This window comes from Phalangium opilio, unplaced genomic scaffold, assembly GCF_054372755.1.
Source record: "Phalangium opilio isolate 3A_F unplaced genomic scaffold, DU_Popi_V2 ptg000045l_1, whole genome shotgun sequence".
Taxonomy (NCBI): domain Eukaryota; kingdom Metazoa; phylum Arthropoda; class Arachnida; order Opiliones; family Phalangiidae; genus Phalangium; species Phalangium opilio.
Genome location: NW_028324168.1, coordinates 4,335,485 through 4,362,546, shown reverse-complemented (window position 1 = coordinate 4,362,546; position 27,062 = coordinate 4,335,485). Strand labels below are relative to the sequence as shown.

Here is a 27,062-nt window from a genome sequence, read left to right as displayed (position 1 = left end):
CCCGGCCTTTTTCTAGCACGTGAGTTTCTTAATGGTTTTTTTTTTAATTTCTTGCTTAAAATATGGTTCATTAAGTATATTTTTAATGTTTAACAATTAATTTAACTAACGGACCCCTTTGTAAACCAGTTTCGACTGAACAGGGATATCCAATAAAGCTTTAATTATTATTATTATTATTATTATAATTTCAACAAAACGCTATAAAACTAAGTAAAATTTAAATATTTTATATAATCTCAAGGCGGTAATTAGTTAGCTAGGACTAACGTGTAAAATTGGCGCCCGTTTATGCCGCCAATTTGTTATGACCAAGGCTTAGTGATAAAGTGGCTATTTTGGACAAAGGATGGTTGTTTTATCTTGGAAATTATTTCAAAGAAAGTGTACCCACGTGTGTTTAAACTGTGCGCTTAGTGTTATCGGTTTATAAAATCCACTTAACGAATAATTAGCGCCATCGTTATTATCCCAATATTCTACCCCATTCTCGGTTCGAAAACAAATAGCGAAAAATAGTTTCAACTCGCGCATTCCGTAAAAATCATTGGCGCTGGTGAAAATATTGAAACTGAAATTATCCCTGTCACTTTGTGCCTCTTCATCGTCAATTGGTGATACGTAACTCGCGTTTATATCGTTGTACGTTTTCCAACCATTTGTAGTGTATCGTACAAAAACTGTTTTATGAAAAGTTAAGTTTGCCACTGTTATTAACCCGTAGACCGTCGTGTAAGTAGGCCTAATTGAATTTAGACATATTTTCTGACGTCTAAGCCTAAAATCAAAGTCACACCACGATGAAGGGTTTTGAAAATCGGCTTCTAACTCTAAACTATTTACTACGTGGTGTAGATCCGCGAAAGCTTTTGATGGCACGATGGGCGGTTTATTGGACACCATTAAATGCCGGACACTTTCGAGTTCGAGTCCCAGGGAATCCGCGAATCGTACAACTTTCTTTCCGGAACATTTTTTAATTGGGGGATAGGATTTAGATCTCGGGTTGTTGGTTTTACGTAAGGACGCTCTAATGGCGATTTCTCCGATTGAGCGTCCGTATCAGTTGGACTTATGGTCGAATAGGAAATATCATCGCTTTCTATGGAAGAATTAGATGAGGTAAATTGTCCTTCACGTTTTATTTTGTCGTCTAAGGTTTGGGTGTTTTCTTCCGGGAACCAAAAAGAGTGTTGGGCTGCTATAAATAAAATAATAATAAAATGCGTTTAAGATAAGATATAATAGACCGAAAAATCACCCCACTGCATTGTTAAGATTTTTAAAGTCAATCTAAATTATTTTAAAACGCGTAATCACCGATTAGATAAGATGTTATCGTGAATTTGAAATTCAAGTTCAATGCAAAAACACCAAATTCTTAACAGGGAAAATGTATTGTGCTATATATATGATCTAAGGGAATAGGGACCTAACAGTTCTGACCCTGAAACGTTACACCCTTCTATCTCTTACTGGAGTTTCATCCCCCGTAACGGTAACTTGGAAACAGTATTCTAAGCGGAAAAATGCCAACCAGAGGGGGGCTGCGTGACGTCAGACTATCTCTTCCCTCTAGCCAGTTGTTAGCTCCCTAACCAACCTTAGTTTTCAAACTAGGAGTCATGATACCATTTTAAATAGGAGGCCAGGCTAGTTGCTACTGCATTTTGTCCGCCTTCTAGCCTGGTCTCCTGGTGTAAGTGGTATCAATCCTCTTAGTCTAAAAACTATGTATACAACCTTACGAAGTAGAATTATGCGGGTACGGGGGGGACCTCTTAGGTTGTTTTCTACTATATTAACATTTTCGCCAAGTCAATATGTTCTACTTCCGATTATGTCCTTTAACACGTGTAGTTTTAGTAACAAAAACAAAATTTTAGCATAATCATTTTGTCTACATACTTCGCCAATGATAGGCGTGATATCCAAAATTCACTGTCATGGGCTCCCAGTCAGTGTTTTTCTCAAATTAGCGAAATTTTTTATGGTATTATCGGCCGCTAATAAAAAAATACACCTTATCCGCGTGCTCCAACCGGCATAAATATGTTGTGGTGGTACCATAAAACTGGCTGGCTCGCAGTTATAACACTATGTATGTATGTACTATTTTTCCCTAGTTCGTACCCTCCCTGTAAAGCCGGGTGCTGCCAATGAACTTAGAATAGGCGCCCCAAAAACAAAAATAAAGTTTTTCCTATCAGCTCCCGAACTCTGTGCAGAAGTATATAATACTACTTCTCTTCGAGAGAAGTGTACCCCTCAAAGCGGGTGGGTAATTGTAGCGTGATTCTTCCCAACATAAAATTAACATTACTAAACCGAATCACATACGCGATAAATAATTCCCTCTATAAGAGTCATCTTAGTTGTGACCTAGGTGCCCACGTAAAACGTCACGGGCTTAGCTTTGGCAGTTGGCGGCCATGTTTGGCACCTCTTTGGTTCTATGGGCAAATAGCATGGGTGACGTCACACTAAGGCTTCTGAGATAGCTCTATTAGTGCTTATAGGGAGCTAACAGTTCTGACCCTGAAACGTCACACCCTTCTATCTCTTACTGGATTTTCATCCCCCCTAACGGTTGGAAACAGTATTCTACGCGCAAAAATGCCAACCAGAGAGGGGCTGCATGACGTCAGACTATCTCTTCCCCTTAGCCAGTTGTTAGCTCCCTATTTGCCAAGGCGCATGCATACGCTTATGTGTTTTTGTTCCACGTCAAGACAATCAAGGTTTGTCCCTACTTGATTGCTGTGGATTTAGTAATTACCAAACAGTTATAGAATTCACCCTAGCACGGAGTATGCGATGCCTATCTGAAATATGTTTGATGAGCGGGAGAGCAAACAAAAGGGGTAATTCCCTCGCCTGGGAAGAATCATGTTACATAATTCTAAAGTATTAAGAGAGTACAGAGTGTCATACTTCTTCTATTATCCCCTTCTGTTATATGGAATACACAGTTTCGCCAAACACCGAGCAAAACAGTCCTGTCATTTTTACCCTAGAGATTTATACCCCGGTATAGGCCCCTTAAATTTCCGGCCCGCGTGTCCTGGTTAGCTTGCAAGTAATGGTAGATACGACGAACGCCCGGCTCTCGGAAATTCTTTAAATAGAGTGCACTTTAGAAGAACTTCTCTCGACATCTTTGCACTTGGCAAAAATGTAAACGCAGCTGGCCACGAATCTATAGCTAGAAGCCTAGAGCCTAAAACCCAGGACATTCCAAAGAGAAATTCCTACCAATGTCATGATCACTGACCTTGAAATAAGCTATGTATCAAAATGTATTTACAAATACGGCCTCGGAGGAATTCAATTGTTAGAGTAGCTTAGGGGGGTTGTGGGACCCCAAATTGAAGAGGAAAGTGAATATACGCTATAATAAATGGTCTCTGGGTGGTCAGAGGTCGGAGGTCAGAACAGCAGTGCCCCGTGAGAAATGTTTTTAAGAACTGCCTTGTACCTACTGGATAAGAATTTAATTTAACTAAAAACAGAAGGGGATAATAGTAGAAGGATGACACTCTGTATCCTCTTAATACTTTAGTTATGTAACATGATCGCACCGTGCTAGGGAGAACTCCAAATGTTCTGATGTTTGGAATTAAGAATCATATTAAAATTACCCCGCCGCTTTGTGCTGGTACACTCCCCTCAAAGAGGTGTATTATATACTTCTGGTTACACTAGAAAAAGTTTTATAACGTACCATTTCCTTGTTGCAATCCATTGTTGGGTAGATTCAAGCCCAACTCGTTCAACTTTGAACTTAAATGCTTGACCTTAGTCTGGACGTGCTGTTTGACAACGTCAGCGCACAGGTGACAGTAAGATAAGTTCCTGGGCAGGTAGAGGTAATACCTTTCCTCATCCCTATCGTCTTTATCCATGGCTAACAATTGGTCTTCGAAACGAGACCTGAAACTCGGGGTCTCAATTGGTCTCTGACGATGTAGTCTCGAAGGATAATCCAAAGAAAGGCTCGACTTGGAGCCGAGTGGTCGTGAATACATTGTGACTGTCACGTTGGGGGAATTCTTCTTTAAGAAATTCTTTAAAGACCACGATGGTTACGTGTGACTAAGTCTTTACTTGGACGACATTGGCAGGCGGCGGCAATCTGTAATCTTTATAGGAAATCACGTTAGTTGTTGTAAGAAATTTGCCTTATCACGTGATGCTTAGCACGTGGCCGGTGCTAACATGATGAAATGGAATTCATTTCGACTTTTTCAGTAGACTGGCATAGATAAATTTCAACTAATTTTAGTTATAGATAGTTAAATCTGACGCTTTATCTTTAAACAGTAAATTAATTTTTGCTCCATTTTTATCAGAGATAACGTATTAACACCCACTATATTTTGTGGTGGTTCCATACGCGGACAAATATATAGACGTTTTTAGTTATTTTTTTTTTTTTATCAAATTCTTGGTGGGTTAGGATAAAAACTAATGATAATCTCTGGAACTACACTATCTTTTAGAAAAATCGTACCAAGTTTCATGATTTTGGTGTTAATATTAACGCCATGGTAACTAATTTAGTTTGTAACCAAATATAGTACGCGGTGAAATAAAATATCTGCCCAATCACTGATACCATCTAAAAGTAGACATTCAATAGACCAATCCCTTAAATTTTCATGATCCTTGTGCTTTAATTAAGGCCCTGGTAACTAATTTAAATTTTAATCAAAATAATTGTTCTTTTTAATTGGATTTTCGCTGATTTTAAACTGATGGTGCATTATATAACTACAATGACAACTTAATGATCTCACTCAGCCTTTATCAGGACAGTAGTTCAACCTTTGTGACCCCGTGACCCTTTAGAAAAAAAGCTGAATTCACACTTACAACTTAGTAGTAATTTTTCAAGTTCACCTCTCAGAGTCATCTGCAACGCCGCGTGAAGTTCTATATAAATAAACCTTTTCCTAAAGTCTCTAGTCCTGTCTTCTCCTCCACTCCTTCAAATTCTGTAAACCCTTTTGGTTGAAGTTTTTTCTCTACACTAACCCTATGGATAAGAGCGGATGGTTATATTTTCAAACCATACTTTGGACAACTGCCAGTCTACTGTCACAAAAATCGCCTTACCCCAACTTTTTTCTATTTTTTTTTTTGCCCAAACTATCGTATCTATTTTAGAGGTCGACTGGGTTGGGTATGTATTTAGTCGGATCACGGAGAGCCTAACGCGTTACGATGTATGAGCATAGACTCGGTTTGTGATGATTAAAACAGGATGTGCGTATGAATGAAGCTAGAAAATCTCTCTCGCTCTCTCTAAAAAGGGGTAGGTTAGGCTTAGCTGTAATGTATGCAAGAAAATAATATCGACTGTTGAAACACTTGAAACAAGGAGAATAAAGATAAAAATTTGCTTATCGGAGTGGGAAATCTTGAAATCTAGAGTACCTTTTATGGAAGGCATACTTTATAGAAGTAAATAACTCAAAAACGCTTATCGAGACACGTATCGAGAATTATCAATTATTTTGACTTATAGAGGTTTTTGTTATGCGGGAAAATGTCACTAAAGGGGCCGTAGATTTATTATTTAGAAACGATAGTTAATTTGGGACGTCGTAACTCTGGTTCTATTAGAGATACAGCAAAATCCTTTGAGTATGTTATAGCGCTATTTCTCCTCTTTGCAAAGGTACTAAATACTTGGGGTTTACAATAATTAGGGACCGTGTAATTAAGCAAAATGTTCATAAACAAACGTTCTCTCCATAGAATTAACATGGGCTTATTTACACGACAACTTTTAACTCTGGTTCTATAAGAGATACAGGGAACTCCTTAGAATATGTTATAGCCCTATTTCTCATCTATCGAACGATACTAAATACTTGAGTTTGCAATAATCAGGGCCCGAGTAATTAAGCAAAATGTTCATAAACAAACGTCCTCTCCATAGGATTAACATGGGCTTATTTACACAACAACTTTTAACTCTGGTTCTATAAGAGATACAGGGAAGTCCTTTTAGTATTATTCACTAAGAAACGATCCTAAATTTATGACCTGTTGGCATTGATCTTTTTATCTTCAAGGTTAACCTTATGTTTTAATTTTGAACCCTTTCGTAAATAATAGACAGCTGAAGTCAAGATTATTTTCTCCTAGACTAAACAAAATCATACCCTTCCAGTATCACGCCTTACGCCAAGGTCTTAGGTCAACAGGTGCTGCGGTAGTTTTGCAATGTTCTCTCGCTTGAAATTAATTATCTTAGACAGCATTTTAACCTCTATGAACCGGTTTACGTGAATCCAAGGCAGAAATATGTTTTGATTGGTCTATGCTAGATTTATTTTGTTAACCACACCCTTAACTTCGTGATGGTACCTAGTCAAATTTCGAGAATTTTTGAAAATTTGCATAATTGCTTCCAAAATTAATACCCTCCCTGCCTTATTCATACCCTAATAGAGCTATCTCAGTTGTGACGTCAGTGTCAAGGTAGAACGTCACGGGCTTATCTTTGACAGTGGGCGGCCATGTTTGGTACCGTTTTGGTTCTATGGGCAAATAGCATGGGTGACGTCTCACTAAAGCATCTGAGATAGCTCTATTATGGTTAAAATTAACTAGATTCCATATAAAAATATGAACTAGAAATATTTAAAACTTGATGATATAATAGATCATTCCATTAATTTCAAAAGAAGGGCAAACATTACAGGGGGGCGCCATCTTGGGTTATTTCCCTAGCGCCATAAAGCACCGCCAGAGGCGTCAACGCGAGTTGGCTATAGCCTCCCTCCGCGTGTAGCGAACTCTGGCTAGCTCCGTCTGGCGTTGCCTCTTGGCGCAGTTTATCTATTTCTCGTATTTCATATCTTTCTAAAAATCTGAAAGAGGACTAGAAAGATGTATTTTTTGCCTACCCCTTTTTTACATCGAAAAGGTCTATTACATATTTTTCTAACGAAATAAGAGCTCTCCCAGCAAGTTTTCCCGTCCTCTATTTGTATTTTTGGGTCCTTGATAATATGCTCCGGTTGCGACTAGTATTACTTTATCTAAATTATGTAAATTTGCATCGTATCATATTGAAGTCAGGCGGTTTCTCTTTTAGGCTAGTGACCTATAATCGGCCACCGTCTGTGTTTGCTATCGCTGAGTAGGCTTTTATTATATATTAGAAGAACATCGCCCATAAATTGATAGTGTTTACTCGTTGCTAAGCCTAATCTAAAAATGTTCTGAAAAATATCTTTTTTTTTTTTTTTTTTCATTTTTCTCTCTATCTGGATGTTTCTAGTAAATATCCTAAAATTTTCCGTTCTTATTTTCTAATTAACATAACCCCTAATAAGCTTACCGAAAAAAATAAAATTGAATAATCACAATAGAGCATTAATTGTGCTAGTATATTAATTAGTATGCTAGGTCACGTCCAGTTATAAGACGTCAACGAAATTCTTTTAAGTTCAAGATTGCAAACAACAGAGAGCTAAGTTCGAAAACCTTTAAAACTAACACGTTTAAATCTCATAATTAAATCAAAAACTGTAAATGAACCCACGCTAAACTTAGTTATCTTTAAGTTTGGATTATAATTCTTATCTTTCTCAGAAAATTGTACATAAACACTTGCCTCATTTTCAATCAAAACATTGAACAAATTGTTGACATAAAGATATTAATACTACGCTAGATTACGTAACGTAACCTTTGACCTTTCAGTTGCTGTTCAATATTACCATCTTGAAAACTAATTTAGGCTTCAATATTCTCCTCTTCCGATGATGATGCTAGGCTAGTTGACATTTAAATCTTTAAATAACTCATACTTGGCATTGAAGCTGGTTCATACATTCCTCGCATGTTTACTAGGCTAACAACGATGTTTTTAGTTTATTAACCCTATTTATGTCGATTTAAATTAGGGTACAAGTGTCTAACTTGAAGAATAATAATCTAATTTTATTTGTAGTTGCAAAATCTTATCAAAATATTGCGAAATATCAATCAAAAATTAAGAAATCTATGGCGTCAATTGCTTGATTGTAATCTTGAGAAGAAAAAATACGTTTAAAACTATCTTAGTAAATATTTTTACCAATTAGGCTTAATTTCATAGGCTTATCGTTTTATTGGAAATTCCTTTGAACAGAGTGGATCGTTTAAATCGAATAAAACAAGGAAGTTATGGTAGGAATTCTTTCTAGAAACTTCCTATGGCTAAAATCAATGAAGAAATTTTGGGGGCAGTATGGCAGTTAAGCCTTGGTTAGGTCTGGAGAGACTCCAGTGGAGAAGAGCCGTCGTAGAGAGAGAGTAGGTCGTTTCCATGACAACGGAGAACTTCTAGGAGTAGGCAGGCTCTTTCACGTGTTATTCTCGTGCTTTTCTTTTTCTCGCCATTTTTATCCTCCCACATTATCGAAGTCTCAGACTGATCTTCAAATCATAATGAAAATATTGTGCGAATTTTGTTGGAAAGCAGATAAAATTATCTTTAGTTTATTATATTTTTTTTTCAAGGATTATCTCGCGTTCTTTTTCTAGTTTAGTGTAAATTGGAAACAAAACCTTATCCTGGTGATATTTTGTTTTTCTCTGTGATGGGATGACATAGGGGCAGATAGGTCGCGGGTTCATTGCCCCCTCCCCTTTTTGTCTTGACAAATGATTGATTGAGCTTGAAATGAAGCTGACAGACATACTTTTAGACAAAAAACATTAGCTGCTCGGGTTGAGTTGAGGTTTAATTAGAGTCATTATTGAGCTGATTTAGTGCTTTTAATTTAAAGGCTTAGATTTTTTTGTATATTACGAGAGGTTATAATTAATCCCCTTAGTGCTAAGCCTATCTGATTGATTTCAGACTTAAGCCTATAAATTAGGCATAAATAAAAGTTATTTCAGACACATTTTTCATTTCATTTCACTGCAAAAGCGGCAAAACCAGTACCACCTTTAGCAGCATAGTCATTTAATTTTCCTTTAAAATACTACACTTTTTATCGTCAACATTATTTATTTACAAATGAAAGAAAAGTTAATATTTATTTATTTACAAATAACAAAATCGTAAAAATAGGCTTTGTTTGTTTGTTTGTTTGTTTGCGTGTTGCAGACGAATCCCACGAATATAATTATTAATTAATATCAAGAAGTTATATCAGTATCTCAGAGAGAAGGTATAAGATGCCTTTGTATTCGCGCGCCACAGTCTCAGTCCCCCTTTCAAAATACAAGGGGGGAAGTAAAAGGAGGCGCCGGGCGCCTCTCCTCAGTCGGAAAATATGACTGTAATTTTCGTCACTCGCGTCGTCACGCTGACGTGAGTTTTCAAGAACCAATGAGATGCTGGTTGTAATTTAGAGACGGGGATTGACTCCGGACCTACGTTTGGACTGGAGATAAAGCTGGAAGTCTGGCGAATTTATACCTTCTCTCTGAGATACTAGATATAACTTCTTGTTAATATATTATTTTATAAAGGCCACGATATTTTAAATAAGGATATTTTTTAAATTTGGTTTTGATATATTTAATTTTTGCTGCGGTTGTCTTTTAGTTAGCTATTTTTACTAACCTATATGGCAGCAAGCCTAAAGATTACAATCCTTAGTATATTAGGTCTAACCTTTATTTTTATCACAACATTCTAGTCCAAACCCTCGTTTAATTTTAAATATAGAATAGTCTGCTCTTTTTCTCCGTAAAGGTTATAAGGTCGTGACCTTCATAATAGTTTCTACAAAATATACTGACCTTTATTATTATTTATTGTACTCGTATTATTTTTGACCCCTAGTGGTATAGGTTTTTTTTAGAAAATAATTAATATTGTTTAAGAGTATGCCCATTTAGATTTTGTATTTAATATTTAAACTTTTTTATTATTAAAAAATAAACATTTAAAGAGGTTAATTTCAAAGACAGTTTTCTTTTGGAAGATCCACAATTTTTTTTTAAATATTTAAACTGACAGACGATAAAACAGAAGATCATTTTAAAATATAAACTTTTGTACAACATTTTTTAACAACATGGCACTATTTTTTTATTTTTGGTAAATATGGGGTGTACAAGTTAATCAACCACGATTAAGTTTAGCTGCATTCGTAATTGTAATAATCTAGGCACATTATTTAATCTACTACTTAAGTTTAAATAAGAAATCGTCGCTAAATTCATTAACGATAATCAACCCTTTAAATTCTCTCCCCTCGCTTTTGAAATAAGGCTTAGCTTCAGCCCGTTATGTACAATTCTTTGATCATCACTTTAAAGCTAAGCCTAATTATTTTATTGTACGTTTGATATGACTAAATCTTATTATTCACTAAAAGACAATTAGAATTAAAACTTCTTCTACATATAAGCGTACATCCAAGTAGGACTTTCGGTTGATTCACCACCCTGTCCCACAATAGGTGACGTTGAATGACACCTTAGACTGTAATTAACCCCGTAGTTATTGTCCCAGAATTCTTGAGTCCCACCTAAGTACCTTATGGCGAAGGTGACCTTTTCTCCGTTACCCAAACCAGACTGGTACAAAGTAAACCTGAACCTGTCCGAGAACCCGTCGCTAGAACCAGGAATGTACATGGCTGCGACTTCGTAGAAATTGACCCAATCATCCATGGTGTATCTTACCAGGACAGTCTTTTCGAAGCAGACGTTTAAGACCCTTACTACCCCGTACAAGGATAGTCCGTTGATGACGACATTTTCTAAGCACACTTTATGATTTCTGACGCGATCCAAGAAGAAAGGGTCCGTCGCCGGTTGCGAAAATTGGGGGTAAAGAACCCTAGAGTCGGTAGGAACAATAGCGTTGGCTGTTGAGGACCCCGCGCTTAGGATATCCTCGCTCTTCGGGAGCCGTAGGTCGGTAAATGCCGATGCCGGGATGTTAGGTATATCGTCGGTTACAATGTGGCGTACCGCCTCCAAGTCCAAACCCAAGGCGTCCGCGAACCTGACGATTTTTTTACGACGCGGAGTACCGGGTGGTGTCTTGCCACTTTTCAATGACGTACTTCTCAATAGAACCTTGCGTTCACCCAATAATGCTTCATCGTCAACATCCAGGCTTAGGTTACTGTCGATGCTTAGCGAATTTTTGAAACTTTCTTTACTAGGACTGGTTGAAAGTATGTCAATATCTGGGACATCAGGTGTCTTGTCAACTTTAACTTCTGGCAAGGAAGGTGATAGGGAAACATCTGTTGTACTTAGGACGGGTGTGACGCTAAATTTACCACCAACCATGACACTAGGGCTGTTAGGATCTTCTTCATCTTTAATAAGTACTATATCGTCGTGTTCGTCTTCTGGTTGGGTACATCGCGGGGTTTCCACTTCCGGCGGGAAATCAGCTTCCAGACTTTCGTCGTCGAATAATTCGCCGTTTACCGGTTTGGGTTCCCGAACGACGGGTTCATCCCTGCAATTTACCAGGCTACTGAAGAGAGCACCGTTACTGCTGATACCACTGTCGCATTCTATATCCCCTAATTCCTTCCGACACGCCATCCTTGGTTCCGAGGAATTAGCGGAAAGGTTTAAGGAGTCGGCGATTTGGGCTAATTTTTCGTATAACTCTTCGTTGTTATTGGTTACCATTTTAGACGAAGATGGGCTACGTTTGCACGACTTTAACATTTTCGTTTCTTCACTGGCTTCACCACCATCTTCGGCTTCGTAGTAATTCTCGTAAGTGGTACTCATGCCAGGGTGGTGGTGACGATGGGTTAAACTAGAGGGGGCATTGACGATAATCTCGTCCGTTTCTTCAACCGGACTGGGTGGTGAGAAGTCACCCTCGGGGTCGTAAAACTCTTCATCGTCCAAGGAACTGCTGTTGGCCATGGCTGTCGCGAACATAGCACCAGTAGCCGTGTCCCTCCAGCAAGTTCCTATGTTAATGAACGCGGCATTCGCGCCACCGTATCGCGAACGGTATATCGTGTTACCACTGGTACCAACACCACTGTCGCGATGATGTCCACTGTCTTTCACGTCGGGTAATTGTTCTTCGTGTTCGTAAAATCCTTCAGCCGCTTCGCCGCGTTGATTTGCCCCGGCACCGTTTTCGTATCTACTTCCCGGAGCCCAGAGTTTACTGTGTAAGCGACGAGCTAACGTTTCAGCTCTTAATCGGCAACTAGCTAAGCTAAGAGTGCAGTGTAACTGCCAGGCACCGGTAGCGCCAATGTATTCGCTCATTTTTCTTTTCCCGTTAAAAAATCTAACAGAGATATATATTTTTTTTATTTTAGCTCTCTCTCCCTCACTCACTCACTCTATTGGTCGCGACTAGGAGTATTACGCCATTGTACGACGTACGTTTTCTCCCTTAGACCTTATCACAACTTTTAAGTCAAGCTTTCAGATTTTTGGAGTTTGGGGGGAAATAAGGTGGCTGACTTTCGTTGATAAAAAAAACAGATCGTAAAAGCACCACCCACCTTAAAAGTTGGCCACTTTGCCAACACGGTGGAAGATTTTTGTAACGTTTTTTTTTCTCCTCTGTACTAGAACTTAGATATTTTTAGTACGCAGTTCGCGGTGACTGTCTGCCCTTTACATTTTAGTTTAGCAAAAAGAACATGTACGGTTCAATTCTTAAAATATTATAAATAAACTCTAGATTCTCACGGCACGACCGTTGGTGATTATGTAGTATTATTACAAGCGGTGGTCTAAAGGGGGGCTCCGCTGATAATAAACCTATAGGTTCTCTAGGGTTATCTTTCTACATTGGGCTTCTCCTCTCTCGAGCCTCTCTGACTCGATTCCGGCCTCTCTCTTTCTCTCTTGGCTTTAGCTTCCTTTCCCGATAAAAGTGACCGCCAAACGTCCTTCACCCGAAATCCCTCTACCGGCCTCATCCTTATACTCGCCGGTTACTAGCCATTGCGATTGCGCGTGAATTCATTCCTCTATTCCTTCATCCTCCTCACGCTTCTCTGTTTCGATCGACAGAATTTCAAAAAAAAAAAAAACTCGTGCCGTTTTTACAGTATCGTTATTGAATTGTTACATAACGTTCTTGAATTTTACGCTCTATACTAAAAGCGTTACATTCCTTAGTTAAGGTGTGGGTGGGATTACGAAGATGGTTTACGTGACGCTTTAAAGGTGTACTTTAATTTTGCAACCTTTCAAAATATCGGAAGTTCTTACTCTTAATATAGGCGTGAAATTTGTTTATCTTGAAAAGATGTTTCAACGAGGTTTACACTTATATCTGATTGAAACGTCTCGTTACACCAAGAATGTCGTTTCAGCTTACTTTTAACTAACTTAGAATCACTGTCACCTAAATGTCACTGTTACTCATGATTAAGGCATTAATTATAGCTTAAATCAATCAACTTTAGAACAAGTGTAAAACCCTTTTTTAGGCCTATTGATAATCTATTATTGTAGTCCTCTCTTATTTATTGGCTTTTCACCAATACACCGACCTCTTGGTGACTCACTGTCATCGTGGATTGTAAAGACATGTCAAAATAACAATGGTTAAAAATAGATACTTTTTCTCATCCCACTAAATTCTTAAATTCAATGCCAAAATATTTGCGACGTCTTCAAAGACATTAATTCTTTTCTATATACCTTTGAAATGTCGCCTAGAATTTATTTAATGGTCTGCTAAACTGAACAAAGAAACGTAGCTCCCCAAGTAAACAAAAGTCTGGTTAATTTAGTATATCCATTTTATTTAATTTAATCCTTTTGAAGACGTCTTGCAAAATTTACGATGATGCAATTGACGGTTTATATTGCTGGCGACTTTGTGTCTGAATTTTCTTTTCGTTTTGTTTCAGACTGTTCAGAAAAATTCGCTTTTATAAACTGGTTTTAATTTAATTTAAATTCAATTTGAATATATATATATTTTTTTTTTCATCAATGGCTAGATGATCATTTGTCTATGAATTTTAATTATCTAAGAGTTTGTTTATTATCTAAGAAAACCGCGAGAGATATTATATGTACGCAGGGATTGATGTACGCACACACGAAAATAGATAAGAATTAATATTGGAACATTTTTTTCCTTTTCAAGATTGAGTTTATAGTAGTACAATGAACTTGTAGATTATTTTTCTTGGCACAAAAATATTACTTTTAGTTATAACTTATATTATAGTTTTTATGGGTTAAAATTTCGTTGTGTTGATTAGGAGCCAAATAACTACAGGGAATTTGTGTCGACGTGAGATTTTAACATAGTTTATTTACTATGTAGTTGCAAAACTACCCATTAAAACCTATTCTAAGCGAGTTTTCGATGGTAAAAGAAAAGTAAATGTGCGATTTTATGACCCCCCCCTTTCAACATTTTACGATATACATAGTTAACAGACTAGGAGGATTCATACCATTTACACTAGGAGGATTCATACCATTTACACTAGGAGGCCTAACTTTAGACTCCACCAGTGAGTCAAGCCTCCTTGTGTAACACCTGAAGCCTGGCCTCCCTGTGTAAATTGTATGAATCCTCCTAGTCTGTAGAGTGTAGACTATGTATATCAGAGGCAAATATGAATAGCAGAGAGTGAAGTGAGGAAAAAGATAAGGTCTAAAAGTAGGGTGTTTATTGGTTAACAAAAGAAGCTTCTTATGTAATGCTCTTCAACAAATTTATTTTTCGTTATATCTTTACAGTGCAAATTTTATTTTATTTTTTAACACATAATGAACACAAAATGATGCAATGAAACTAGACCATATCACATTGTTCTTATAAGCTGCTGACTGTTTGTTTTGATGGCATTTGAGATTCTATGACTAGTTCAGGAGCTCTGTACAGTTTACCAATGATAACCTTTGGAAATAGAACCATAAACCATCATAATTACATAATTATTAGCTAATGATTAGGTTAATTACAAACCTGTCTCTTAACAATTTCCAAATTCTTTTTCCCAAAATCTAGCCTCTCTGCAATTTTACCAGGGTCACTTTCATTTTTATTTTCCTTGAATGCATCCTTAACTCTTCGCAAACTGTATGTTCTGTAATTAAGGGTTGGTTTACTTAAGCATTCTAATTAAAACTGGGGTTAACATGTCAGAGATCTTTAGCAATGTTTTAAATTATGCTTACTTTAAATGATAGGTTTTTTTTAAATAATCCAAGTGACTTCATGTTTATAGTTTTGTTTACGTATCACGTGTTATCCCGGAAATATTATCCCCCCCCCGTTTTTCGCCCCTGAATGTCCGCGATTTTAATGATGTAAACATGACGTAACACCTGCCATGCCGCCCGCCCATGTTTTCCCCCCACTTTCCCCAAAACCCAACCAAGGCTTAACCTGATACAAGGGCCGGGAAATCTTACTTTCAAGTAAATTCGGGTGCATTTTACAAATATTACTATTAAACTACCACTAACGTACATTAATATAAAGAGGTTTTATCCTTACCTGAATATATAATTAGTAAATCCATTAGATTCGCGTAATAATTGTTTGTACAAACGCAAAACCTCGCTTCTAGTGGCTGCCATTTTTAAATCGATTTAAATCCCTTTGATGTGATTGGTTGCTAGGTTCTAGTTCCGATGTAAACATCCGGCACTTCTCTAAAGTTCGTCTGCTTTGTCTTTACCGGCTTGCCGCACCGGTGTGTGGCTTCTTCACGCATTTAAAGTTAATTTTAGGACAATTAAGTGTTTGTAAATAAAAGAAATTGATAGTTTATAAAAAATGAAGAAACCAATACAAATATTTAGGTTAGTTGGACTTGGTAGGAGATTTTCAACAAAAACGTCTGAAGTGAAGAACCAAGGCTTAAGTAATATAGAAACCCTGTCTTTTAACTATCCTGTTGATAAACAGACCAACGTGAACCCCAAAATAATTTCGTATTTGGGACGAAACATTCATTTAATGCAAAATAACCCCCTTAATTTAGTTCGTCAAAGAATTGTCAAATATATGCATTCGAGCTTTGTTAATAGGGCTGGAAACCCTCAATTCTCAGTATATGATAGGTTGAGCCCCATTGTCAAAGTTACGGATAATTTTGACAGTTTGTTAGTACCTCAGGATCATGTCAGTAGAAAACCTTCCGATAGTTTTTATCTCAACAAGGAGTACATGCTAAGAGCCCACACAACCGCCCATAATAGCTCACTAATTAGTACTGGCCTTGATAACTTCATTATAATTGGAGATGTCTACCGTAGAGATGAAATAGATAAAAATCATTTCCCCGTGTTTCATCAAGTTGATGCAGTTAGATTAAGATGTGACTATGAGGCAAGCTGCGTTTCTAATTCCTCCTTAGTTAGAAATTGTCTGTGGTAATTAGATTTTAATTAAATGCTTAGTTATTTAGCAATGTCAAAGATCAAAGTTCACTAGCTGTTTTTGAAAAGTCAGCCAGATCTGATTATAAACAAGGTTGCCATACTATGGAATCTGTTAAATTAATGGAACATGATTTAAAAACATGTCTTGCAAATCTCTTAAAAGTACTCTTTGGGAAAGGTAGATAATTTAGAGGAAGTGTCAGAAGTCTTGAATCTGATGGAGTTAAAATTAACATTTTCCAGGGGTTGAATATCGGTGGGTAGATGCTTATTTTCCATTCACACACCCATCTTGGGAATTAGAAGTCAAATTAAAAGATGAATGGCTTGAAGTTGTTGGGTGTGGGATCTTAGAACATGAAATCCTTCAAAAAGGTTGTTTGAAATATTTAAAATTTTGTTAGAAACATTTTTTAAAGATGTTATTGTTAATCAATCTTAATTAGCCGGTGCTGGTTATAAAATTGGATGGGCTTTTGGTATGGGATTGGAAAGAATTGCCATGAAACTTTATAATATCCCTGATATTCGACTCTTTTGGAGCAATGATAGTGGTTTTCTATCACAATTTACAACTGATGATATTTATAAACCCATAACTTACAAAGTATAACGCATTTTATCGAAGTATTTCTACAGTTTTATTCTAATTAATTTGTTTTAATTGTAGGCAATCAGTTCAAATCCTCAATGTTTCAATGATATATCATTTTGGATTCCTGATAAATTTGAATCAAATGATTTCTATGATTTAGTTCGTGGAATTGGCGGTGATTTGGTGGAACAAGTTCAAATCACTGACAATTTCACTCATCCTAAATTTAAAAGAACTAGTCATTGTTATAGAATCATTTACAGGCATATGGAAAGACCTTTGAAACAAACTGAGGTTAATTTTGTTCATAAAGCGATAGAGGAAGCCGCTGTTAAAGAATTAAAAGTTGAATTAAGATAAAAATAAAAATAATTAAACTTAAAATTTTTTTTATTAAAATTCAACATAGTTCTAATAAAATTGTTAAAATAAATAATAAAAATCACAATATTGACAAAATATCATGATAAGAAGTAGCTTCTTGTTTCAAAGAATGAATAGTTTCAACTTTAATTTTGGCATTTTTGGTTATTAAATTTAATAACTCCGAATCTTCCATTAATAATTGAGCTTGGGTTAAAAATTCTTGAGAGGTTTTGTAAAGTAACCCAGTTACTCCATGCTCAATTAAATCTCTATTACCAGCGATTTCTCTAGCAATTACTGGTAACTTAAGACTATTAGCTTCGAGTATGGCTGCTGACATACCTTCACTTAATGATGAATTAACTAACGCGAAACTTTGAGTCATACAGGCTAAAATATTTTCCCTTGACATTTCCGGTAAAAGATATACACCCTTTAATTTGTTAATTTCAGTTAAAACTATATTATAAAATTCTTTATTAGTATTTGTGGTATTACCAATTATGACTAGATAGCAATTAGGATTTTCATTATGAAATATTGCGAAATCATTGACGAGATATAAAGGATCTTTAACTGGTCTAATTCCAGCTACTAATAAAAATATTTTATTAGCAGTAACGCCTTTCGTAGTTTTCATATAGTTTTTTAGGTCAAATGATCCAATTGAACTTGGATTTATTTCCACAGCTTGGGGTATCTCTTTTAAACACTCTGGATTTAATTGAGGCCAAAGTTCTTTAGCCGTAAGTGTCATGGTAGGTCCAAACGTGATTAGGAACTTTGCTTTTTCTACAACCTTAGTCATTTCTTTGAGATATGTGTCGTTTTTGGCATATTCATTGAGATCAGTTCCACCAAATATGAGTATTATTGGGTAGGGGCATTTATTTAAGGATTGGGAGCAATGTAAAGCGTGGATTGCTAATACCCCTTTTATATTTTTATTTATTATCCAAAAATCGTCATTAACAGCTCTGGTATTGACTATTGAGCAATTATAACCCGTACCTTCTACGTGTCTTTTAATTCTTGACACTGTAGTCCAGTTTCCAGAGCCATTTGGGGCTTCATTTTTACACAAAAATAGTATTTTTGACATTACTTTTAAATAAACATTTCTCAATTATACTAAAAAAATTATAATTATTATTATAATATATTATTTTTATTACGGAACAAATCTGGTGTTATGTTCCGCCCTGTTTAAATCCTAAGCAGACGACGTGATAAGACCTTTTGAAATCTGTCAAGGCTTACCTCCGGCAGCTGATTTTATCAATTAAATTATTAATTTAACTAATTAATTAATTAACCTCGAAATGTTTATCGAGTTGGATCAACCCTCCGTGATCCCAACTTGCTGTACTGACATATTTAACTTGTCTTCCTTCATATTTTGTTACATAATTATTGCAACTCTCCTTGTGGAATATATTTGCTAGACTAATGGCACCCCATGTTATTTACCCATAGAGCTTAATACAGTCGAAGGCAGACGGCTGCCATTACTCTATAGTTGTAGTTCACTCCTACTACCTCAATACCCAAAATGAATGTCAATTGTTTTAGCAAGGTCAGATACGATGTAATTAAAAGAATTTATCACCCCAAATTAACAAAGAGAAAGCTCTTACCAATCTTAACCCAAAATGGTCAATGTCGAAGTTATAATCAAACACTGTCAACCTTTGAAAACCTACCCAAGGAAGCTTCCGTTGTTGTATGTGGGGCTGGGGCCATTGGTAACTCTGTAGCTTATCATTTAGTCGAACTAGGATATGATAATGTGGTTGTTCTTGATCAAGGAAGGTAAGTTTTAAGTGAAAAAGTCTTAAGTATAACAACAAAGAGGGTAAAAGAGGTCTTAAATTAGAATCGGAAGTGGAGTTACGTGGAGGGGTAATGGTCTAGTAGGCCATTTTCATTCGGCTTCCGAGGGTAGGATCACGGAATACAGCACGCAGCTTTATAAAGAACTTCAAGAACAAGGTTATGATACTGGATGGAAAAACTGCGGGGCTTTAAACATAGCTAGAACCAAAGATAGAATGATATTACTTCAAAGAATGGTCTCCGAAATTAGAGTACAAGGATTGGAGTGTGAAGTTATTGGTCCCAAAGATATAGCCAAACTCTTACCCTTAATTAAAACTGATGATCTGGAGGTGATTAATACGAAAAAGCAGGCTTTAGTTAGATTGTAATCACGATTTATATCTAAAGGGTGGAGTCTTTGTTCCCGGTGATGGTTATGTTAATCCATTAAATGTTTGCAAAGTTTTGGCTCATTTAGCCCAAAATGGGGGTGCTAAATACTATGAAGGTTGTAGAGTCACAAAGATCTTAGTCAAAAATGATAAAGTTTGCGGAGTAGAGACAGAAAAAGGTGTTATCTCGTGTGATACAGTTGCCTTATGCACTGGAATGGTAATTAAATACCAAATTTGAAATTAACAATTTGAAAAATAATTGTAATAAAACTGAATTAATTAACTCAATCAATGACAGTGGTCCAGACAATTAGGTCTATCAAACACCCCTCGTTTTAAAATCCCAATTCATGCAGCTGAAAGAACTCAAGCATTAACTTATCCTGTTCCAGGTCTTCCAGCTACAGTACCCAGTATGAGAAATAAAACTTAAAGGGAAAGGGCAGATAACATAACATTAATTTATACCTTAAAATATCGGCCTTTTTCTATATATTAAAGGAAAAAATTAAAAACAATAAATTATCACTTATTACTAAATAATTAGCATTAAAACGAGGGCTACTGCGCCGCCATTGCTTTAGTGGCGTCTGCTAGCCAGAACCCCATACCCTTACACGATTGGTTGAACCATTCCCTTGTGGGTTCTGGCTAGCAGACGCCTCTAAAATGTCAGCGCTGTAGTCCTAATTATTTTGTAATAAGAGATCTTTTATTTTCTATTAATATTTAGAAAAAGGCCTTTCTTATAAGGTATAATGTTATGTTACCCGACTTTTTCCTTTAATTCTCTTTTGGGTAATAAATTAATTAGAATTATCCGCGTTAAAGCTCTGCGTGACTACGATGGCCACGTTTACTTTCGATATTGGAATAACAGCCTACTTATTGGAGGTTTTTGGAATCAAGGAAAACCTGTGTTCTCCAAAGATGTTCCGACAAACTTTGAATTTCAGCAGTTACCTTGGGATTGGGAGTTATTTTGCAGTAAATACTAATTATAATTAGTATTTAAAAGGGTAGTTATTTAATTGGTGGATTAAATTAAGAACCGATATACGAAGAAGCCAAGAAAAGGTTTCCATCATTAGCTAATGTGGAAATTGAAACAGTTATGAATGGTCCTGACACGTTTACGCCTGATGGAAAATGGATATTAGGAGAAACCTCTGAAGTCAGGGTTCTCTTAAGTCTTTCTTAAGTTTAAATTAATTAATTTTTATCTTAATTAGATTGATAGACTATTCGTTGCTGTTGGAAGTAATGGCAATCCAGTCCAAGCCGCGGGTGGTTTGGGAAGGGCTTTAGCTTCTTGGATTAAATCGGGAGAACCGGAAGCTTATTTACTTCCATTTGATGTTCGTCGTTTTATCGATGTTCATAATAATAGAAAATATTTGAGGGAAAGAGTTCAAGAAACTGTCGGAAGATATTATACAATATCGCATCCATTGTTAACGGAATTTAGAACAGCTAGAAAACAACGTTGTTCCCCTCTTTATTCAGTTCAGGAAGCAGCTGGAGGTGTCTTTGGGGAAAGGATGGGTTTTGAGAGAGCGTTGTTCTTCGATGCGTCTCAAACTTGTAAGAATGTTTTTGGTGTTGAGACAAAATTTAAAGAAATCAAATTTGGAAAATCGTGACTTCGTTTTCAGTGGAAGAGAGAAGAAAACCACCTCCGATTACATTTGGAATGCCACCATGGTTTGAATGCGTCAAAGAAGAATACTACGCTTGTCGAGAGAGAGTGGGAGTCATTGATATGTCATCATACACGAAATTTAAGATCCAAAGCGCCGGACACGAAGTTGTCAACTTTTTACAACTACTTTGTAGCAACAATGTTGATGTTCCAATTGGAAAAATCATTCAAACTGGGATGCAAAATAAAAGAGGTGGTTACGAAAATGATTGCGTTCTCCTCAGACAAGCCGAAAATGAGTAAATAATATAATATGCTTTTATTTAAATATAAGTTCGTATTAACGCGATATTTTCGGTTTGTTTTAGGTATTTTATGGTTTCACCAACAGCCCAACAAACTAGAATTAGAGAATGGTTACAACGTCATCTCCCCCAAGATGGTTCAGTCGCTGTTAGTGACGTTACTTCAATGTACACGGTTTTAAATGTAGTTGGACCCAAATCCAAAGAATTACTGAAAGTTTTGACCCAAACTGATATGGATTTGGAAGCCTTTAATTGTGAAAAAATGAATGTAGCTTATGCCAGTGACGTATTAGTCATGGGATTCAGTAACACTGGCGAACCAGGATATTCTCTTTATATCCCATCTGAAGTGAGTTCAGATAACATACCAAAACGTTCCCTTCGATCAAAATTATCGATGTATTTTTTCAGTACGCTCTTCACGTTTATGGAAGACTTATGTCTGTTGGTCGTGATTTTGGAATCATGAATGTTGGATACTACACCCTTAGATTCTTAAGAATTGAAAAATTCATCCCATTTTGGGGTGAAGAATTAGATAGTAACACAACCCCCTTTGAAATAGGACGCGGAGATCACGTTCAACTTGAAAAACAACACTTTTTAGGGAAGGAAGCGTTGGTAGACCAACTTAAAAATGGTTTACATAAACGTCTACTTCATTTCCAAATGGTAAACCATAATCCAACCGCGGATTTATGGCCATGGGGACGCGAACCTATCTTTAGAAACGGGGAATACGTTGGTATGATAACATCTTCCGGTTATGGGTTTACTTTGGGGACAACTGTTTGTCAAGGGTTTGTTCAGAATATCGATTCATTGACAAAAGAAACTGACGTTATCACCGATGATTTTATAATGAAAGATGCTAGTTATGAAATAGAGATTGCTGGAAAGAAATTTCCGGCTAAGGTTTGCGTACATCCGCCATATATCCCTACAATACCCATGATGGGTTCTTCAAGTAGTCAATATGTTCCTAAGGCTAGAGCTACCGTTAATTGAGGAACTGAACTGAGTTTTTTTGACTTTTGTGATGTTTTTTTTTTTTTAACTGTAGTCTTTGTTAACTAGTCGTGTGTTTTTGAAATGGCCTACTTAAGGAACTAGGCCTAATTGTTAAATATTTCTATGATGTAATTAAAAAAAGGACACAAAATCCATCATATAAGGTGTTCATTTTATTTCTTTTTGGGAAATGGTTGTTATTTTATACAAATAAGATGTTTTTAATCTTTGCCCTTCTTGGCCTTTGGTGCAGTGGCTGCGTCTAAGCTTTCCGCAGCTTCCTTGGCCCTCTTCTGTCTCTTTCCCCATAACATTTCATGTACTCTAGCTTGACGGAGAGTAACGTAGGCCTTGAATTTCTTTTCATCAGCAGTGATAACACGAGCTTTCTCTCTCTTAACGCTCTTGTTCTTTCTAACTGGCATAATTGTTCTCTTCAATTGAACAGCCAATTTCATTTCCTCAGCCTTAAAAAAAAAATGTTTATTAACGATTATGTTAATTAAAACGTTGTAAGTAAACTTACAGTAGCATCACCCTTCCTGGGCTTGCTCAATTTCTTGGGGAATAGGATCAATTTAGATTTGTATTCCTTCAATCTCTGAACATTTTGTTGTACAGATTCAACACTCTTGTTTCTCCTCCTGAAGTCAACGGCAATTCCGATGGTTCTAGCTTCTTTCTTATGGATTTTTGCAGCTCTCAATTCTTGCAGGGTGAAACCGCGTCCTAGCCTTTGTTTTAAGTTGTAACGAATGGTCGGGCACCTAACAACTGGTCTTACTGGTCCACCAACTGGACGAGGGGCAATTTGACGGGCTTTGATTTGACGTTTAGCGTGTCTCCTCTTCTTTCTCATGGGTTGGTTAAACCACGTTTTAACGTATCTTTGCCAATCCTTATGGAAATGGCCATTAGGAATCATATTATTCCTTTTGGGAGCCATTTTTCAATCTGAAACAGCGTAAAATATCGTTTCATGTAACGTGAATCGGATGTGTGTCGCGTCGTGTTCAACAACAGTACACTACACATGTGGAATCGAGCCAAGGCTTAATATAGAGCGGTCAGCGCCGCGGTCATTATATCAATTGGTAAATCGGTTTTAATCTATTTTTATAAGCATTTTGGACCCGAAATATGTTAGTTTCTATATAGTTTTTGATCTAAATATGCCTTTCAATAGGATATTCTTCAAATATGACGAAGAAATATCGGTTTTATTCTGGTTAAAACTTAAATAATGTTGATAAAAAAAACTTCATTATAATGTTATTTATCAAGGCATCGCGTTAGTTTAGGTCCTAAATTTTTATAAACATTATATCATCGTTAACTTAACACTTTTCACTAAGTAAATATAAGTTATACTTAAGTAAATTACGTTAAAACAATTTAAATTAGTAAATTAATCAATTCTCACCTTATGAAAGTCCCACTTGCACAGAATATCCAACACGCGTACGCGAACGAAAGGGGCTCAAGGGGGGGGAAGAAGACAGAAACTTCTAAGCGGAAATGACATACAGGAAGTTCTTTGGAAGGCTTTCGAGCGTTCAGATCAACCGTTCTAAAAATGAATATCTGTTGTCCAGTTCACTTACCGATGATATTGCTTTTTGCACCGAACGCAGCTATTGCACAACTTTGGCAAATCCTTCAAGTTTTTTCCTGTAGAATGGACTAGTAAAGTGCAATGATAACAATACACTTTATTATAGAAGGCTTACAAGTCTTTGGCTAATGTACTGGCTAGTGCTCTGTGGTAAATCATGTTATAGAATGACGTAATCGTTTGGAGTTGTAACTTGTAAACAAGTTAAGTCGGAGAGATCGCATAGACGTTAACGGATGTGACTTTGAAACAGTTTTAAGCAAATTTTGTTGGGCGATCGAAAACATTTATCGCGTTTATTTCTAAAAAAGTTAATAAAAAGGCTAATTCAAAGCTTTTTGTATGGTGAAAGTAGTTTAATCGCTTGGGATCTTCAAGGGAAAAAGGTAACCAAGGCTTAAGATTTATTATGTCAATATGTCTATTTATTTTGGCCTACTAGTTGCGTAATAATTTCCACGTAGTGTCGAGAGGAAACCGAAACCCAATTAGATATTTTTGTTGTAATTTCTATAAAATTACGCGTGGATTTTAAGTTTAAAATGTTAGAATAATAACAAAATTTGGTCTTAGAGAAGTTGATAACATTATTATTGCATCATCACAAGACAGCATGGCAATTTTTTATAGGAATGGCTAAAAGTGCGCCTCTTTTTAGGGTAGAAAGAAACTAGAAATAACAATTTTTTGGAATAGGTGGCAATAAACAAGCTAATTAGCCATAATTTGGAAAGGTACCAATAATTAGGGGTAAAAACATATTCTATTTAGTAAAACTTTGGAAAAGAGGAAATTTATTCAGTTGATAAAACTTGATAATAACAAAAACAGGCGCACATTTAGCCGCTCATATTTTTATCAGCTATCAGTAATTACCTCCCATTTAGTGAAATTTTTATTTTATTTAATATTTTTTGCGTGTAGTCATGGCACCTCGAAACAAACAGCAGGTTTCTTGCACAGAAGAATCTTCCGATGATTGCTCTAAAACATCATTTGAAGATTCATGCTCAGATATGAAAGGTAGCAGAAGTGGCCGTAAAGGGAGTGCTGATAAAAACAGTGAAGAATATAGGAAAAGAAGGGAAAGAAACAATATTGCGGTTAAAAAATCGCGTAACAAGACCAAGCTGAAAACCCAACAAACTTTGGAGAGGGTTAACGAGCTTAAGAAAGAGAATGAAATGTTGGAGGCAAAAATAGCCCTTCTCGTAAAGGAGCTGAGTTTTCTCAAAGATCTTTTCTTGGCCCATGCTGGAAACGCGCATGGCCAGGATTTATCAAACACTGACTTAAGTTTCTTAAATGAAACCACCACAAATGATGATGACACTAACACTAAAGAAATCACCAACACCCAAAATGCCATTGCTATTCGTAATGATCACAAATATACACAAAATTTGGGTATATCAGGATAATTAATTACCCCTTCATTAAACATAATTTTTCACAGTTACCTCATCCCAGAAACCACCATACAAAATTGTATTTAGGAAATAAAATAATATGGAAAGTGACTGTTGATAAACTTTTCTACTAATATTATTATTATTAATATTAATAATATTGAACATGTGGTTGGGGAGGTTTTTTCCCCGCCCCCTTTAGGGTCTTAATTAATTTAATATAAACCCATGTGCTCTTAAATTACTGGACTATCTTAATTATAGACTTAGTTCTCTCCAAAATACCTATTTTTTTGTAGGCCTATTAGTAGTACAACATTTTGGTTCATTTATTTTATATTAAAACCCCTTTTCCCCAAAAAAGATTATGGTGAAGGAGATTTTATATTATGAATGAATTTAACAAACATTAATTTTAATTTTTAATGATAAGCTCCTTTTTTTTGTATATTATAAAGAATTAAAGAAAAAAAAATATTCATTATGTATTGTAATTAAAATATTAGCAGAAATTAGCCTTATTCCTGATCAGCGCCACCTTACCCATAGCGGCGACTTTGAGAACTACTGTAAGCGGCAAGCCAATCAGATGTCGCTAAAATCTGGTGACGTCATTTTTGTTAAGATCACGAGTGCCCGTCAGTGACGTCACCAGATTATAGCGACATCTGATTGGCTTGCCGCTTACAGTAGTTCTCAAAGTCACCGCTATGGGTAGGTGGCGCTGATCAGGAATAAGGCTAATTCAGCTTTAATTATTCATGTTACAATGAACAAAATTATACATATGCAATAAGTGTTTATTAATTTTTATTCCTACTGCTAAAGCATATATATTTTATTGGTCAATTATTGTGGGGGTAAAAAAATAAATAAACTTCCAGAGCATTTTTTGTGGTTCGTATAGTTTTGTCCGAGTAATAAATGTACGGGATGAATTTCATAATTTTTGTAATTGTAATGATGAAATACGTAAAAAAATATTAAAGAAAACTGGGAATGTAAACTGGTCAAGTTTGATATTTTTTGAAGCCAGTGGACAAAGTCTATAATGGCGTGCCATAAAAGTCTTGGTCTGTACATTCCCAGTTTCACCGTCATCATTTAAATACGTAACGACTATTTGTGTAGAAGAATGAAACTTTTCCTAACGATTTTATATATTACATATTAAAAAGCAACCAAAATCCTGATATTGTTGTACATCAAACACAAAATAAAAGTGACAGGGTGTAAGTGACAATCATGTTTCTCATTGAATGTTTTGTAAATTTATTCTCTTTATTCGCAATAATAAGTTTGTCTTCCTCAAATTCTTCTTGCCACTGTGGTTATTTTTCAAATTTCAACCATAAAATACTATTAGGCCTAAAAGTAGGCTTAGAATCCATTTTGGCGGGACATCCGCCATTTTTTTTTTTTCAAATTTCAACGGTAAAATACTATTAGGCCAAAAAGTAGGCTTAGAATCTATTTTGGCGGGACATCCGCCATTTTTTTTTCAAATTTCAACGGTAAAATACTATTAGGCCTAAAAGTAGGCTTAGTATCCATTTTGGCGGGACAGCACA

At 36.1% G+C, this 27,062-nt stretch overlaps 8 protein-coding genes across 13 annotated transcripts; 3 read left to right on the top strand and 5 right to left on the bottom strand.

Annotated features, from left to right (window-relative positions):
• Positions 1–375: 375 nt before the first annotated feature.
• Positions 376–903, bottom strand: LOC149676895 (protein phosphatase 1 regulatory subunit 3B-like). The gene has a single exon (XM_089838563.1). It carries the CDS (start codon positions 901–903, stop codon positions 376–378), a length of 528 nt encoding a protein of 175 aa, XP_089694689.1.
• Positions 757–15,542, bottom strand: bcn92 (LYR motif-containing protein bcn92). 6 transcript variants are annotated; one of them, XM_089837832.1, is made up of 4 exons: positions 5,119–6,517; positions 4,876–5,038; positions 3,725–4,142; positions 757–1,198 (listed from the first exon to the last, which is right to left on the bottom strand). In XM_089837832.1, exons 3-4 carry the CDS (start codon positions 4,026–4,028, stop codon positions 903–905), a joined length of 600 nt encoding a protein of 199 aa, XP_089693958.1. In that variant the 5' UTR covers positions 4,029–4,142; positions 4,876–5,038; positions 5,119–6,517; the 3' UTR covers positions 757–902. The 6 variants fall into 6 exon arrangements, with proteins under 6 accessions (XP_089693958.1, XP_089693954.1, XP_089693956.1 ...); XM_089837828.1 differs by having other exon boundaries at positions 757–1,201; positions 5,119–6,504; XM_089837830.1 differs by lacking the exons at positions 4,876–5,038; positions 5,119–6,517 and adding an exon at positions 15,443–15,542 and having other exon boundaries at positions 757–1,201.
• Positions 8,913–14,404, bottom strand: Gbs-76A (Glycogen binding subunit 76A). Its single transcript, XM_089837821.1, has one exon. The coding sequence runs from the start codon at positions 12,223–12,225 to the stop codon at positions 10,363–10,365; it is 1,863 nt and encodes a 620-aa protein (XP_089693947.1). The 5' UTR covers positions 12,226–14,404; the 3' UTR covers positions 8,913–10,362.
• PheRS-m (Phenylalanyl-tRNA synthetase, mitochondrial) lies at positions 15,512–17,914 on the top strand. Its single transcript, XM_089837822.1, has 5 exons — positions 15,512–16,279; positions 16,351–16,510; positions 16,576–16,707; positions 16,779–16,939; positions 17,003–17,914. The coding sequence occupies exons 1-5, from the start codon at positions 15,725–15,727 to the stop codon at positions 17,285–17,287; spliced, it is 1,293 nt and encodes a 430-aa protein (XP_089693948.1). The 5' UTR covers positions 15,512–15,724; the 3' UTR covers positions 17,288–17,914.
• LOC149676891 (glycosyltransferase 1 domain-containing protein 1-like) lies at positions 17,370–18,395 on the bottom strand. The gene has a single exon (XM_089838562.1). The coding sequence runs from the start codon at positions 18,393–18,395 to the stop codon at positions 17,370–17,372; it is 1,026 nt and encodes a 341-aa protein (XP_089694688.1).
• A 140-nt stretch (positions 18,396–18,535) lies between these two features.
• On the top strand, positions 18,536–22,630 carry LOC149676890 (pyruvate dehydrogenase phosphatase regulatory subunit, mitochondrial-like). Its single transcript, XM_089837820.1, has 10 exons — positions 18,536–19,105; positions 19,170–19,461; positions 19,520–19,723; positions 19,805–19,919; positions 20,338–20,493; positions 20,556–20,680; positions 20,739–21,090; positions 21,162–21,447; positions 21,517–21,805; positions 21,868–22,630. The coding sequence occupies exons 1-10, from the start codon at positions 18,846–18,848 to the stop codon at positions 22,462–22,464; spliced, it is 2,676 nt and encodes an 891-aa protein (XP_089693946.1). The 5' UTR covers positions 18,536–18,845; the 3' UTR covers positions 22,465–22,630.
• Positions 22,619–24,041, bottom strand: RpL13 (ribosomal protein L13). Its single transcript, XM_089837827.1, has 3 exons — positions 23,891–24,041; positions 22,994–23,421; positions 22,619–22,934 (listed from the first exon to the last, which is right to left on the bottom strand). Exons 2-3 carry the CDS (start codon positions 23,411–23,413, stop codon positions 22,689–22,691), a joined length of 666 nt encoding a protein of 221 aa, XP_089693953.1. The 5' UTR covers positions 23,414–23,421; positions 23,891–24,041; the 3' UTR covers positions 22,619–22,688.
• Positions 24,042–24,189: 148 nt separating this feature from the next.
• LOC149676888 (CCAAT/enhancer-binding protein gamma-like) lies at positions 24,190–26,734 on the top strand. Its single transcript, XM_089837837.1, has 2 exons — positions 24,190–24,468; positions 25,007–26,734. The coding sequence occupies exon 2, from the start codon at positions 25,009–25,011 to the stop codon at positions 25,501–25,503; it is 495 nt and encodes a 164-aa protein (XP_089693963.1). The 5' UTR covers positions 24,190–24,468; positions 25,007–25,008; the 3' UTR covers positions 25,504–26,734.
• Positions 26,735–27,062: the final 328 nt, after the last annotated feature.

Bases quoted from the DNA above. Each gene is read 5' to 3' on its own strand.
- LOC149676895 (XM_089838563.1), bottom strand. From the start codon at position 903: ATGGTGTCCAATAAACCGCCCATCGTGCCATCAAAAGCTTTCGCGGAT.
- bcn92 (XM_089837830.1), bottom strand. From the start codon at position 4,028: ATGTATTCACGACCACTCGGCTCCAAGTCGAGCCTTTCTTTGGATTAT. The intron at 1,202-3,724 runs GTACGTTATAAA...TTTTATTTATAG, and splicing joins TGGATTGCAACAAGGAAATG to CAGCCCAACACTCTTTTTGG.
- Gbs-76A (XM_089837821.1), bottom strand. From the start codon at position 12,225: ATGAGCGAATACATTGGCGCTACCGGTGCCTGGCAGTTACACTGCACT.
- PheRS-m (XM_089837822.1), top strand. From the start codon at position 15,725: ATGAAGAAACCAATACAAATATTTAGGTTAGTTGGACTTGGTAGGAGA. The intron at 16,280-16,350 runs GCAAGCTGCGTT...TTAAATGCTTAG, and splicing joins GATTAAGATGTGACTATGAG to TTATTTAGCAATGTCAAAGA. The intron at 16,708-16,778 runs GTTGTTTGAAAT...AATCTTAATTAG, and splicing joins ACATGAAATCCTTCAAAAAG to CCGGTGCTGGTTATAAAATT.
- LOC149676891 (XM_089838562.1), bottom strand. From the start codon at position 18,395: ATGTCAAAAATACTATTTTTGTGTAAAAATGAAGCCCCAAATGGCTCT.
- LOC149676890 (XM_089837820.1), top strand. From the start codon at position 18,846: ATGAATGTCAATTGTTTTAGCAAGGTCAGATACGATGTAATTAAAAGA. The intron at 19,724-19,804 runs GTAATTAAATAC...AATCAATGACAG, and splicing joins TTGCCTTATGCACTGGAATG to TGGTCCAGACAATTAGGTCT. The intron at 21,448-21,516 runs GTAAATAATATA...GGTTTGTTTTAG, and splicing joins CTCAGACAAGCCGAAAATGA to GTATTTTATGGTTTCACCAA.
- RpL13 (XM_089837827.1), bottom strand. From the start codon at position 23,413: ATGGCTCCCAAAAGGAATAATATGATTCCTAATGGCCATTTCCATAAG. The intron at 22,935-22,993 runs GTAAGTTTACTT...TTTTTTTTTAAG, and splicing joins CCAGGAAGGGTGATGCTACT to GCTGAGGAAATGAAATTGGC.
- LOC149676888 (XM_089837837.1), top strand. From the start codon at position 25,009: ATGGCACCTCGAAACAAACAGCAGGTTTCTTGCACAGAAGAATCTTCC.